Consider the following 15,602-nt stretch of genomic DNA (forward strand, 5'->3'; position numbering starts at 1 on the left):
GTCCTCCCCTAGTTGCTCCCATGATGCTGTGATACTCGTGCCGTGAGCCTCCGCGTGCCGAAGCATTATAATCCTCGGCACATAAGGCTCTTTCTGATTCCCACCAAGTAGACGTAAAAAATAATACAAAAAGCCCAACGTTTATTCTTCGAAAATCCTGTTTATTCGCATAACTTTATGCTGAGATAATCTATCCGCACATTGGTGATTCAGCCTGACCTGGACAGCGGCCGCACGGGAACCAAAGGGTTAACAAGTTCCCGCCAAGAGTCATAGCGGAACATATCTCACCACTAAGCAGGGAAAACATAGGCGGGGAGGAGTGCAGAGGGGTGCAGAATAGTGTGGTGGAGTGCAAAATAGTGCAGTGGACTGCAGAGGAGTGCAGAGGGGTGCAGAGGGGTGCAGAGGGGTGCAGAGGAGTGCAGAGGGGTGCAGAGGAGTGCAGAGGAGTGCAGAGGGGTGCCGAGGAGTGCAGAGGGGTGCAGAGGGGTGCAGAGGAGTGCAGAGGGGTGCAGAGGAGTGCAGTGGGGTGCAGAGGAGTGCACGGTATCCCCTGTCCCTCTGCTCTTTCATATCATGCAATATTCTCTGTTTAAAAAACCCCTACTCCTCCCCCACAAATTTCCATTAACCCCTTGAGTATGCCTACAGGAATAGAGGTGGGTCCGGCCCGGTTGTCCGTGTCATTGTGTTATTTCGTGTTACGACGGGGCAAGTTTTCCTCCTCTTTTACCCAAATCCTCGTTTTGACCCCTCTTTCCCTTCTGTTTACCTTCCTCTCCCCCTACACCTGGGTTTATAGGACTTCCTTTCTGTCTCCATGGTAACTGACTCCCTGTGACTGGAGCATCCTCCTCATCGCCATGACAACCAAGGCTTTTTTTTGTGTGGTCCTTCTGTGCAGACACCTGCCAGACATTGTGGATGTAAATGGAAGCGTCTATAAGGACAGAATTCCTATAATGGAAGCGTAGGCGCCGGGGGGGCAATTAAAGGGATAGTCACATTTTAACCCTTAAATCCCCCAAACATCTAAGATCGGCCGTTCTTTGAAACTTAACCATTTAATGCCTTGAGGAGCTATTTGTACAAAAGCAACCCAGACATATTGGGCCGTATTTCCCTTGACCCAGTGTGGCTCTTAATTTATGCGTCCTGTACCTTTAAGGAGCTAGTTACGTCTATTCCATGCATCCACTACTCTTTAAGTAAAACCTTGCTTTATTTATTATGTTGCCCCTGATTGTCAGCTTTGTAGAGAGAAGATATGTCTGGATGTGGGTGATATGAGAAGCTTGTATGGGGGGAGGCGAGACACGGAGGTTATGGTGGCTGAGGAAGGAGAGATGAAGAAGGGAGAGTTTGATAGAGGAGGGCACGGAGCTTGGGAGGGGAGGAGGGGAAGATATAATGATGTGAAGAAAATGTGAAGCAAGAGAGGATGGAGTAAAAAACAAACAAACAAACAGAAGCAGCGGGGGGGGGGCAATAAACACAGGCGGGCGGGGAGAGAGGGCATAAGGGTCTGGAGGGGGGGGTAAGGGCAGCATCAAGAGGAGGAGGAGGAGAAAAAGATGCAATGGGAGGAGAAGGATGTACCGAGAAAAAAAGGCAATGGGGGAGGGAGGTGGATGGAGGGAGAGAGAGAACAAGGGAGGAGAGGAAGAGGGGGAGGGGAGGGCTTTTGCATGAAACAGTCAACCACACAAAGGACCTGGAGGGGAGAGACACAGAGAAGGCAGCGGAGGAAGAGAAAGGGTGGCCAGGAATGAGGTGAGTGGAGGGGACCCCCAAATTACAGCCCGGCACCCCCAAACCGCCAGCGCTGCAGAGCATCCCGCAGAGCCATGCGAGAGCAGAGAAGTGCTGCGTCCTATAGAATAAATGCCATATCATGCAGAGCCATATGATAACAGAGACATATCTCATACCCCGCAGAGCTGTGTGATAACACGCAGGGTACCCCCGCGCCTCGCAGAGCCATATGATAACAGAGACATATCTCATACCCCGCAGAGCTGTGTGATAACACGCAGGGTATCCCCGCGCCTCGCAGAGCAGTAATAACCCCGCTCGGGCAGAAATCTATTAATCCCTGCAGCTTGGGGTAATGTGCGGAGCGGCGTGCTATTATACAGAGCAATGCGCTGCAGCAGAGATCACTGACAGCCCCAGCAACATGCGCAGTGCTGTACCCAGACATACATCATATAGATATATATATAGATATTTACGTCAGAGCCAGAATGGGAATAAAGCTCGCCCCAGCCTTCAGGTCGTACTAAAATAGTCATAGATTTACTTTACTGAGAGGGTGGTAGATAAGTGGAACAGCCTCCCAGTAAAAGTAGTAGAGGGTAATACAGTGAGGGAATTTAAACATGCGTGGGGTAGACATACGGCTCCTGAATGTAGTCTTTGGTATGCATTTTACAAACTGTTACAAGGGAGACTTTTGTGCTTTTTTAAGACAGACAGGTATGAGACCCATTGACAGGGTCAGGGCGGGTGAATAATAATGGGTGATGTGCTTGTATGGAGCTGGAGGGACTTTTCTCTATTTCCGGGGATGTGTGGTGTTGTTTTGCAGAAGTTGTTCTGGGGGTATTAGGGGACGCTGCGCATGTTTGGAGGGGCGTTCTGAGTCTTAGATTTATTTTCTGTATTTGGTTCGTATTTTGCCGGTCCAGGGACTCGAGGCCCGGTTTGGGTCGGGCGAAGGTGCCGATAGGCGACAGTGGCTTCTAGAAGCCTTTTCATGGGCCGTTAGTCCCCAGCCTTTAGCCCAGATCGCTGTGTGCCATAATCTAAAACTAGAGGGTCAGAGGCTTCGATGGAATGGAAGGAAGTTTTACTTTACTGAGAGGGTGGTAGATAACTGGAACAGCCTCCCAGCAGAAGTGGTAGAGGGTAATACAGTGAGGGTATAAAACATGCATGGGATAGACATACAGCTCCTGAATCTAAGACGAGACCAACGACTGATTAAGGTTTGAGTCTTTACAGCAGGAGAAACGAGTGACTAGACGGGGGCCGAATGGGGCCGATCTGCTGGCAGATTCTATGTTTCAGGGGTCAGGTCTGTTCATAGGCTCGGGGGGGGGCTCCAGAACTAAAATATTGCAACAAACAATATGTTTATTGTTTTGAATGTTTACAGATTGGTTGAATCTGTAAATAATGATTGGAGACAAACAGTAAATTAGATACATAACGGCACAATGACCCAGACGCAACACGGGGCCCATAGGCAAAGATACAGGAACACAGAACATGCTGGCTAGTTTAAGTGTGTTAGTGTCAGTGTTAGTTTGTGTGTTAGTGTAAGTGTGTTAGTGTTTTAGTGTAAGTGTGTTAGTGTGCGTGTTAGTGTTTTAGTGTGTGTTAGTGTAACTGTGTTAGTGTGAGTGTGTGTGTTAGTGTTTTAGTGTACGTGTGAGTGTGTGTTAGTGTAAGTGTGTTACTGTTCGTGTGTTAGTGTAAGTGTGTAGATCTGTATGTACGGCCAGGGTGGAATATTAACCGCTAGACCCGGGAGGCCAGTAACTGGAAACTCTATCTTGGTGTCCAGGTGCTCTTCTGTATGTTAAGGGCCGCTTGGGGCCAATAAAAAGTAACCCATTGAGTGCCAGAAACCCGAGTAACAGATTCCGAACGGATGACTCATTTCTGGAGCAGGGAATTCGGAGAAAAGCTCCGTTTTGGAGGCCGATCTGTTAGTGAGGGGCTCGGAGCGCTCGCTCTGACGCCGACCGAGGACGTGGATGAGCCGGCGTGATACACGGACCGGCCGATTCCGCACATTCCTGCCAGAATACTCATTTCTAGAAACAGATGTGCAGATCCACGGACACGCATCCCGTCATGGAAACACATGTGGGGCACCGGATCTGCCCTGCAAGGGGGCAGTAATAAGAAACATAGATTTAAATGCAGCCCTGTATATTCTCTTAAAGGGACAGTACACTGTAAATAATCCGTGCAGGTAAAGACTCAAATGGGGCAAATGCATACAGAATCCCCTCCCCCCAAGCTAAAGGAAGACCGTGTAAATATAAAGGGACCTCTCAGGGATCATATATCCCTGAAAGGTCCCTCCATAGACTTTCATTAGTCAGAGGGTCCACCTGGGGATTAAGACTGAGCCATTCTATTGTTTCCCACAGGCAGTATTATAAGGAGTCAGGGTGTTTGTCTAGTAGATTGGGCTCAGAGCGAGCTCTGAACATATTACTTTATATCGGGGGGGGGCAAAAACTGCGACAATATTTTGAATGTGATTGGAGGAATGGGGGCGCTGGCTGCGAGATCCCCCGTAAAGTTTGCTTTATTTCTGTGTAGCGTTTATTGCAGAGGAAATGCAGGTAAAGACTGGGAACGGAGCACTTTCTGGTGGGTATTTAGTGGATTTTTTCCGCCCCTTGCTTGCGTGAACAAGATTCGCCTGCAGGGTCTCTTATCTTCTGTCCATCGACACCAGCAAAAAGCCACACATTTTTTCCTTGCCTTTTTCTTAAACTTTGAGAATGTTTTTGGAACCGGAACAATATAAAACAATATATAACTATACAACTATATATAAAAAAATATACAACAATCTACAACAATTATATAACAATATACAACTATATACAACAATATATAACTATACAACTATATAAAAACAAATATACAACAATCTACAACAATTATATAACAATATATAACTATATACAATATACAACTATATACAACTATACAACTATATACAACAATTATACAACAATATATAACTATACAACTATATAAAAAATATACAATAATCTACAACAATTATATAACAATATACAGCTATACAACAATATATAACTATACAACTATATAAAAAAAATACAACAATCTACAACAATTATATAACAATATACAACTATACAACTATATACAACAATTATACAACAATATATAACTATACAACTATATAAAAACGATACAACAATATACAACAATTATATAACAATATACAACAATCTACAACTATATAACAATATACAACTATACATATACAAGTATATACAACTATAAAACAATATACAGCAATTATACAACAATATACAATATACACTATATACAACAATTATACAATATATAACTATACAACTATATACAACAATCTACAACTATATAACAATATACAACTATACATATACAAGTATATACAACTATAAAACAACATACAACTATATACAGCAACTATACAACTATACAACAATATACAGCAACTATACAACAATACACAACAATATACAACTATTTACAACTATACAACAACTATACAACAATACAAACTGAAAGGGAGTATGAGAAAATATATGATGGATGTGGAGAAGGTAGAGCAACCCAGAAGGACATCACACAATATCGACAACTTCGAGGGGTGATCGGCATCCCTGAGAACTTTATTAATGAGCGGCCCCTGAGAATCTGGAAATATTAACCCTTTAATAGCTCATCGTAAAGAGTCTATGCAGCGACTCGCCACATGTGTTACCCAAATGACTCTAATACCGGCCCTCATTAAAACATTGACTTGTCATTATTTAAACCCAAATGGCTCTAATATTGGCAGTCATGTAAACCTTTACTTACAAGATACACTCAATTGAGTCACCTGTATTCAAGCAGGGTTATCAACATGGGATGGAGCAAAAGCACCAACTGGAAGTGTTATAAATGGTTACAGCCGGGGAGAATAGGAAGGAGGCAGCCTGTGTGACCCTGAGAATCTGCCCCTTCACCCTGAGATTGGGGCAAAAACCCTGAGGGTTGCCAGACACAGTGAGAAGGGTAGTGCAGACCGACCACAAAGATAGTAGAGGAGGACGGAAAAAAACTAACGCAGCGCAGGACAATACAAACAAGAAGGGGGTATAGCGGATACGGCATGAGAAAAGGAAGGGCACCAAAATAACACAGACAGGTTCGGGACCAAACAGACAAGAGAAAGAGCGAAGCAAGAATAACACCGGCGAGAGAGGACAGAACGAGAACAAGTGACGGAGGGAACATACGGCACAGACAGAGACAGAGCGAAGCAAGAATAACACCGGCGAGAGAGGACAGAACGAGAACAAGTGATAGAGGAAACATATACAGCACAGACAGACAGAAACAGAGCGAAGCAAGAATAACATCGGCGAAAGAGGACAGAACGAGAACAAGTGATGGAGGGAACATACTGCACAGACAGATAGAGTGAAGCAAGAATAACACCGGCGAGAGAGGACAGAACGAGAACAAGTGATGGAGGAAACATACGGCACAGACAGACAGAGACAGAGCGAAGCAAGAATAACACCGGCGAGGGAGGACAGAACGAGAACAAGTGATGGAGGGAACATACGGCACAGACAGACAGAGTGAAGCAAAAAAAATACCGAAGAGAGCGGACAGAACGAGAACAAGTGACGGAGGGAACATACGGCACAGACAGAGACAGAGCGAAGCAAGAATAACACCGGTGACCGAGGACAGAACGAGAAAATACAGACAAGAAGCAGAAGGGGGATCCACAACCCAGACCGGCATGGAAGAGTATGGACGATACACGGCGGACGCGAAGCACAGACAAGAACAATAGAAGGAGGACATAAAAGAGGAAAAGGAGAAAGTATGGCGGGTGGACTGGAGAGACGGACAGCAACAGCGCGAGACAGACGCAGGACGAGCCAGGAGGACAAACAGGATCAGAGACAAAGAAAAGACGAGGGGCAGATGGAGGAGGATCAAGCAGGAAAATCCTGTTAACAGAAGAGATCTGCACAAGGAAACACAGACGCTGGCTGAGGATGTTGAGAGTTGTAGGCCACATGAGTAGGATAACCCTATTAAGAGAAAAGAAATACAGTAAAAACGCCCATGGCTGAGAATGTTGAGAGTTGTAGGCTACATGTGCGTGTTTAAGCATGCAAATTCTAACCCGCGTATCATTTTCCAGGAAGGGCTTTTATGTCTGATTCTTCTGCATCCTTTCTGCCCCCCTGGGAGCTGCGATGCAAACTAAGTGTCTCTTAGAGGCAGGGAGTCGGAGAAATTACATATTTACAAAGTACATCCTGTAACCGTAACAGTGCCGGCTGGGAGCTATAGGAGTAACATGCCAATGCAGATCTGCCATACTGAATACATTAATAAACCAAAAAACTATTATTTTCAGATGAAAATCCAGTATCTGTGCTAGAATCAAGCCTTAAGTGCATCTCATGGGAGCAGTCATCTTATGTCCTGTTCTCGGGCTTTGCATGGTTATTCCTCCCCATAAACTTATATCTTCCTTATAGTTGCTGCTGATTGGCTCAGGAAGCCTTTGGAACAGTGAGAGAGAAAAGACGGGGAAGAGAGCTTCTAGATAATACTGGCTCTGCCAACTTTTGCCACATATGTCCCGGCGCTAGCATAATCCTATACTTTTAAAGCAAATGTCACCACAATGATTGACAAACAAAAAAGTGCAAGCGATGGGTCGCCTTAATAAATGAAGTTAATGGTGCTGATCGCTGTGATGCTGATCTCTGTGATGCTGATTGCTGTCACGCTGATGTCTGTGACACTAATCACTGTCACACTGATCGCTATGATGCTGATCTCTGTCACTCTGATCACTGTGATGCTGATCGCTTTCACACTGATCACTATGATGCTGATTGCTGTGATGCTGATCACTGATCAATGTGATGCTGATCGCTGTCTTACTGATCGCTGTCTCACTGATCGCTGTGATGCTGATCGCTATGATGCTGATCGCTGTCACGCTGATCACTGTCACGCTGATCGCTATGATGCTGATCGCTATGATGCTGATCGCTGTGATGCTGATCAATGTGATGCTGATCGCTGTCACACTGATCGCTGTGACTCTGGCAGGTCCCCTTTATGTCCTTCATACCATAACCTTCATCTTTACACCATTATCTGCTCTCGTCTCCTGCTCTTCCTTTTTATCTTGCATTTCTCAGCGATCTCTCTTCTTGCCGCCGTGGTCCGTGTTACCGTGAGACGCCGGGTCCATATCAAACCCCCTTATCTGTTCTATTAATATCGAGGACAGAGAGGGGGAGGCTGCGTGAGTCCCGCCTGCGCCTCGCTGCTCCATCATTTGGGGTTATTTTAATCTGATTATCAGCAAGAACAAGACAAACGATCTGTAAACCGATGCAAAAATAGCCGAGCGCTGACAAGATGCTGTAATAATTTGCAGATGTAGATAACTACCAAGAGTCCCTGTTTAGAAGGGGCCAGTCCCTATATGGGCCGCAAACCCCTGATGCCCCTCTTGGCATGAGGGTATCGCAGGGTTCTACGGCCCTAAAAGCCCCAAAAATGTGTATAGAAACGGCTTTAGAAATTAAACGGGGTAAATAAACTATTCTTGCTGATCTGAGGACTTCTGTAAGCGTGTAGATGGAGGGGGGTGTCAGGGGAGCGCACGCAGTTAATTAGTTTGACGAACCCTTTAATTAACGTGTTGTTTCTAATTGGCGCTGTGCGATGTTGCATCATCACGCGTAGTCTTGAAAATAGCGGAGGTTGTATAAAGGGAGCAGAGCAGATGCAAAGTGATAGAAGAATACCTCCCAAAAGTCTTGTTTCTCATAAGACACTCCTAATTTTTTTGTGATGGGGTTCAGGGGTTGTGCAGATCCTCTGATCTCCCCCGCTGCTCTGAGGAGCCTCTATGTGGGGGGGGGATACTCGTTGCTGGGGTAGGTGCAGTGCTGGGGTAGATGTGGTGCTCGGTGCTGGGGTAGATGTGGTGCTCGTTGCTGGGGTAGGTGCAGTGCTGGGGTAGGTGCAGTGCTTGGTGCTGGGGTAGATGCGGTGCTCGGTGCTGGGGTAGATGTGGTGCTCAGTGCTGGGGTAGGTTCGGTGCTTGTAGCTGGGGTAGGTACGGTGCTGGGGTAGGTGCAGTGCTCAGTACTTAGCCACGTCACGTTAACCCCTCTGTGCCCTAAAGCCGCAGGCACCTCCCAGCTTTTAAGGCTTTCAGATTTTCTTCCAGTAAGAATCAGTCGCTCCGTCCCAAACACTGAAGATATCTGCGGGGGAAACTCTCCAAGGTCAGGTTGCGGAGACAGAATGTGAAGCAACGGCTCCAGCTTCCAGCAGTAGTTAGAATCCAAATCCCAACATGCCTGGGCATCCACTTAACCACAGACAGAGATTCTATGCAGGTTTTGTGCCCCGCAGGGTACATATGAGAGGGCCTGGGGGGGACTTAAATACCCATAATTTCTTAGAAAGACTGTATTTTGGTAGGAAGCAGACTACATGACATGTACTTCGGGGTACTTGGAAGGATCCACTGCTGGCTAAAAGACTGAGAATTCCAGAAAAGAGGAGTTGGCGGATAGAGAGCCGCATATCTAGAGAGGAGTTGGGGGGGATAGATAGTCGCGTATCTAGAGAGGAGTTGGGGGGGGATAGAGAGCCGCGTATCTAGAGAGGAGTTGGGGGGGATAGATAGTCGCGTATCTAGAGAGGAGTTGGGGGGTAGATAGTCGCGTATCTAGAGAGCAGTTGGGGGGGATAGAGAGCCGCGTATCTAGAGAGGAGTTGGGGGGGATGGATAGTCGCGTATCTAGAGAGGAGTTGGGGGGGGATAGAGAGCCGCGGATCTAGAGAGGAGTTGGGGGGGATAGATAGCGGTGTATCTAGAGAGGAGTTGGGGGGGGATAGAGAGCCGCGTATCGAGAGAGGAGTTGGAGATAGATGGCGGTGTATCTAGAGAGGAGTTGGGGGGGATAGATAGCGGTGTATCTAGAGAGGAGTTGGGGGGGATAGATAGTCCCGTATCTAGAGAGGAGTTGGGGGGGGATAGAGAGCTGCGTATCGAGAGAGGAGTTGGAGATAGATGGCGGTGTATCTAGAGAGGAGTTGGGGGGTAGAGAGCCGCGTATCTAGAGAGGAGTTGGGAGATTGAGAGCCGCGTAACTAGAGAGGAGTCAGACGAGAAATATCATGTCTAGTGGGAGGAGCCAGACCACCGATAAGCCAATCAGCCGTGACCTTCGTACTTGAATTTACACTGATTATAATATCCTTTTATTGGTACGTTTTCCCGACGCTCTGTGACCGCTCCGCTCTCTTCGTGTCTTTAGATGAGAAGTTGCTCACCCTGATCAGTCCCGGGTACAGAAACGGCGCAACATGTTCCAGGCCAAAATCCCCGGCCCAGCCGCCACGGGCCACGTGAGTACCATTTTATCTCTTCCCGACGAAACCAGGGGCTCACCGCCTCTCGTGTTGGTTTTTCAACCAAGGGAAGGACTTTTAATCAGAGCTTTTCCCCGTTAACGTTATCACCAACCATTATTTAACTTTATAAACTGGGAACCCGGATAAAACGTAGAAGACGTAGAAAGCTCAGGACGGGACTTTCCATGCAGCAGACGTCCGTTGGCAACAATTAATCGTTTCCAACCTATTCTGCTTTCCGTCTCTCCTTTTAGAATGAGTCGTAGAGGACTGAAAGAGTTAACGAAAAACCAGAAGGGGCAAATACTTTGCGATATTTGGGCAGGCACAGAAAAGGGGAAGTTTGCGGGTAGATTGACGCGGGCGAAGGTTACGCAAGTCTCACCGGCGGATATCTGCCATCTTACCTCAGAAGGAACGCCTGTTACCAATAATTGTTATTCTTATTTAGAATGTGAAGGACGCGTGGGCCTAAAACGCCATTCCGGAACCTTCTTAAAGAGATCCGAGGATCTGAGATCAGAATTGGAATGGAAATATATATATATCCGTAATAAAGAAAGGAGAAATCATATTATTTTGTAATATTAAAACGATAAAAACACCCTTTTTTACAGTTTTTTATGGGGAGCAAAAACAATCTACAGAAAGGGGAGTAGACAATCTAAAAAGGTATAGATATTCGGATTCCTGGGTGGCTGCTGGGATAATAATGATGAATAACTACACAAAACAGAGCCAAAATTCAGCAGATACCCACCAAAGACTCCCGAGCTTCGGGTACTTTGACCCACGCAGGCGACTCAATTAAGCGTATCCATGACGACCGCTATTAGAGCCATTCGGGTAACACGTTTGGCGAGCCCCCATATAGAATCTTCACGGTGGGCCGCTAAAGGGTTAATATTCCAGCTCATTTCGAAAGTTTCTGGGTATGCCCCCCCTGACACATAAAGGGTTAAAAGGGAACTGGTCGCTAAAGTAAGCCGCGTTTTATCCGTTCGGAAAAAAAACAAAACAAAGGACTTTTACATTTATACAAATTTTTAGATGTTTATGGAAATTACATTTTATGTTCAGAAGCCGTGGGGGGTGGGGAGGGGGCAACTTCCTGTAACATAAGATGAAGGGTTCTTTAAGACAGGAAGTTGACTCCCCCCCCCATTGAAGATAAGGAGTTTATAGTACATTCAGTTATGTCCCATCCGAAGTGAGAAGTTCACCTCGGTTAAAGGAAGGCACGTTATGAAAACCACATCCTGTACCTTCTTTACACACAAACCGTAGGCCGTTGTAAAAACATGTATGTGAAAACATTTCCACATTTATATAAATGCTCCAAAACAGCTTCGTTTAGGGAGGCTGATGAATCCGAATGCCTCCAAAGCTCTGAATACACCCTTTGTAGGCATCTTGGTTCCACCAGTACTTTGGAGGATTGACTAAGGGTACAACCATAGAGGTGGACTATTAGCCAACCGCTGAACGTATGAACTGAGGACAACTGATCAGTTTTATAGGGGGGGTGGGTCTGAAAATTCATTCTAAGGAGATCTCTGGTTCTCAGGTTTTTGCCCAGATTGTCCCCATTCCAATTCAAAATAAAGCCATTACTGAGCAGCATATCCAGAAACCAGGTCTTTCTAGAAAAGCGTCATTGCGTGCGGCCGCACCTTGTAGAAGTTATTTGAAAACTACCAGATGTTTACAAAGGATCTGAGATTTTACAGTAAAAAAAAAACCCCTAAAACGCTAGATTTGCATCCTTTGTCGAGATTCTCAGCAGTGTTTTATCTGCGGGGGACAGGATGGCCGGACGAGAGCATTGTGTGTCCTATCTAACCACGCTTCCTCTCTTACTTGTTTGTGATTTAGGATTCGGGATGCAGTCCGTCGGGAAATGTCCAAAGGTCAAAGGTATGATAATAAACTCTGTGTTCCAGAATTCTGCCCCCCCCGTCAATTAGATAGCAATGCTGGAAACCATCACGTGCTAGACGTGCGCCATGTTTTATGGCTCATTTTGCATTTTTTCTTCTGCGGATCATCAATCCCCTTTGTTTTCCCCATTTTTTTCCTCCAGCAACACCTTTCTACATGACCCCCTTATGTCTCTTTGTGCCCAACAGTCTTTCAGTGTCAAGCCCCCCGTGAGAGAGCTCTGTTCCAACTGTCAGAAGACCGTTTACCCCATGGAGAGGCTGGTGGCCGATAAGCACATCTTCCACAGTAGCTGCTTCTGCTGTAAGCACTGCAGCACCAAACTAAAGTGAGTACCAACCATGGGTCATTGGGAACTGGCGTTCCACTTAATGCCAGCCCTCTCGGGTCCAAACCTTAAGGTCCAGTCTGAGTGACAACCGTAGGTATTGTGGTAGGTGGGTATTGATGGGTTCATTACTCAGACAGGGTCTATATCGTTTTTTGTGGATTCTTGAGATTTTGTTTTAAAGCTTTAAGAGAAAAAAACAACAAATTATGCTTTAACTGCTGCTTTGCGTCAAGAAAGCAATGATTTGTTATACAAATTGACCTGGAGCTCACCATTGTTGATGATCACATGACATTTAGGACCCACCCACTGCTCCTAAGCCTCACCGTGAAGTTTGCTTTACGGCAGGTGTTATTTTTTTTTGTGCTTAATAAAAATAAGATCGTCTGACCTTCCTTTTGACCGGATTCCTACCATTCTGACCGCTTTCTCAATGTTTCTTACAGCCTGGGTACGTACGCCGCCCTCCACGGGGAGTTTTACTGCAAACCTCATTTCCAACAACTCTTCAAGAGCAAAGGGAATTACGACGAAGGTTTTGGCCGGCGACCTCACAAAGATCTGTGGACCCATAAAGAGCAGTCTGCCTCTGGGGACAATGCCCCCTGAGAGGCCACTCAACACACATACACCAGGGGTTTTGCCCCCCCTACCCTTATTGCACCAAGGGTAGGGAGGGTTTGCTTTATGTGCCTCAGCTGAGTGCATATTTTGGTGCACGTGAAGGCACTTTCTATAGGATCTAGCTGGTGCAGTTAAACCCTTCCCTGGCTGGAGGGGGCATCTTTCAACTCATTTCAATGAATCAGATGCCACTTATTCCTCGACAGGACATATAGATCGCGTGACCATCAGGGCCGCAGCCAATCCCAGTTCAGGGAGAGAAATGCGTTTCCTTGAATTATGGTTGTAATTGGTATCTTGTTTGGGATGGTTGAAGTTGGGGGAGCGGTGTGGGGGGGGGCAATCTGGATGATTTTGGATGGCATTTGGCACAAATATCAGGGCTGGATGATCACACAGGGATGTTTGAGGGGAACAGTGATCACAAAATTCTTTGTTGTTGCACACGGGATGGGCTGGCGAGATATTGGAAGATGTCTACGGAATGCACAATATTTACAGTCAGGGAATATATGGCAGATAGAACCTTTACACGATGAACTTACCTTTAATCATATCGGGACCTTGGTAACCTTCTAGAAGACAAATAAGTCATGTTCTGGAGGTTATAGAGGAAAAAGTTCCAATTATCACAAGTTGGGTGACCACCAAGTTCAAGAAAGCCTCAAAAGACCTTGTGGTCCCTCTGGACATGCGGGTCAAAGTTATTGAAATTGCTAAAAATACCCAGGGCTGCCATAGGACCTTCACACATCATCACCAGATTCTTTTTTGACATTGCAATTATCTCACAACAGTCGCTGCCGACTTTTGAAGTTCAGGATCTCCAGAGGGATATCTTCCACCTCTCTCCAGCCAGTTCCCCCACTAAATAACCTTACTTTTCCCTCTCGCCTTGCGCGAAGGGGAAGCCGAGACATTCCTTGCTCCTGCTGTCCGTCGGGACTCAAAGCCCCGACGGCGGTAGGAGAATTTCTTGTACGCTGTGCACTGGGGACGGGGGTTTGTTTACAGACTGTTCTTACCATACTAATACACATACATGTGCTCTGATTGTAAAATTAAATGAAAAAAAAGAAACATTCTAGGACCCATTGTTCTGTTTTGTGCCTTTTTGCTGATACAATGAAGTCTGGTTTTAGTCTCCTTTTAGAAAACAAGGTTGGACACCAGTAGGATTAAGGAACCACAAAAGGATCTAATGTCCAGAAAAAAAGGGTGTCCGTCACACCAGTGATTGTGAAGGTAGGGAATTCAATTCTCAAAATGTTCATAGCAATCACTGTAAGAGGTCAGCTGGACTGGAGATCAGACTCAGAAGTCCCGCATCACGAGCAGCGTTCCTCAACAAGAGGAACTCTTTAGCAGGAGGGTTGTGGTTCTATTCACTATGCATTATAAAGGGCTACCGCTGGCTGGTTTCTCTGCCAGGAGGATTGAGCTGGCCCTGCAGAATGTATAGTTCAATCAATAAGGAGACATTGAAGAACTTCCGCTGATATAAATCAGTGCCATCCAAAATATTCTTGGAGTAGAAACCCTTCGTTATGGAAAAATGAAACTGCAACTCTTCTGCGAACCCCCTTTACAGTGTATGAACCCCATTATGTAGTGTCACGCACTTCCGCTCTGTATAAGTGCCTATTTTCAAAGTTCTTTGTTTTCCTCCGTTGCCCCCAGAAGACCTCTCTCTAGTAGCGCCTGCTCCGAATTAAAGGCAGTAGTTCTGCTATATAGAAGACTACTGGCCATCTACTCAACCCCTAGGGAATTATTTATCAGGAGTCATTCTGACGCACTGCTTCAAACGGTTGGTTTGATGATACGACCATTTTTGATCATCTGCACCAGAATTGTGCTGTATAGATAATAACCATAGAGGGATCACTGCATACAGCACCAAGGGGGGGTTTTGAGACCAAACAGGAACAATTTAATAAAAAAAAATGGCACTTATACCGATCGAGACTACAAGACACTACTATGCTCTATAAAGGTACATGGCTCGAAATCTAACAACCAATGAGTAGTGCTGGCAGGGCTAGGAGTAGTATGAGTAACAATAAGTAAACACCGCCCTCTAGTGTTCGGTTAAAGCACACTCTCCATTCACTGATCCCATCTTTGCTGTTTGATGAACCTCAGGGTCCGGCGTATATAACATGCATCCTGGTTTTGCCTTTCTCTGCCTTATCCAGATCTTTGCGCCTCCGTGGCCGCACGCCTTGGGCTGTATGTTATCAGGGCTCTCCCCGAACACGTTTAATCCCTGCAAGGATAATTGTAGTGTGTGGCTGTTCAGTGATACAGGGTAAATTACATTAAAGGTTTTGCTGTTTTGTTTTATGTCCACGTAGTCTGCCGTATTATTTATTGGTCTGCTCCGAAATACGTGTCCCGGTGTCTGTGTATTAGGAGGGGTGAGAGGTCCGTGTCCCGGTGTCTGTGTATTAGGAGGGGTGAGAGGTGCGTG

General features: G+C 45.9%; 1 protein-coding gene across 1 annotated transcript; it reads left to right on the top strand.

Annotated features, from left to right (window-relative positions):
- The first annotated feature begins 1,685 nt into the window (after positions 1 to 1,685).
- On the top strand, positions 1,686 to 14,209 carry LIMD2 (LIM domain containing 2). Its single transcript, XM_053453007.1, has 5 exons — positions 1,686 to 1,776; positions 10,137 to 10,227; positions 12,109 to 12,150; positions 12,363 to 12,502; positions 12,952 to 14,209. Exons 2-5 carry the CDS (start codon positions 10,186 to 10,188, stop codon positions 13,112 to 13,114), a joined length of 387 nt encoding a protein of 128 aa, XP_053308982.1. The 5' UTR covers positions 1,686 to 1,776; positions 10,137 to 10,185; the 3' UTR covers positions 13,115 to 14,209.
- The last annotated feature ends 1,393 nt before the right edge of the window (positions 14,210 to 15,602 follow it).

This window comes from Spea bombifrons, chromosome 13 (genome assembly GCF_027358695.1).
Source record: "Spea bombifrons isolate aSpeBom1 chromosome 13, aSpeBom1.2.pri, whole genome shotgun sequence".
Classification (NCBI taxonomy): Eukaryota; Metazoa; Chordata; class Amphibia; order Anura; family Pelobatidae; genus Spea; species Spea bombifrons.

Excerpts from the sequence above, each read along its gene's own strand:
- LIMD2 (XM_053453007.1), top strand. The coding sequence starts at position 10,186 with ATGTTCCAGGCCAAAATCCCCGGCCCAGCCGCCACGGGCCAC. Across the intron at positions 10,228-12,108 it reads GCCCAGCCGCCACGGGCCAC|GATTCGGGATGCAGTCCGTC; the intron begins GTGAGTACCATT and ends TTTGTGATTTAG. Across the intron at positions 12,503-12,951 it reads CACTGCAGCACCAAACTAAA|CCTGGGTACGTACGCCGCCC; the intron begins GTGAGTACCAAC and ends TGTTTCTTACAG.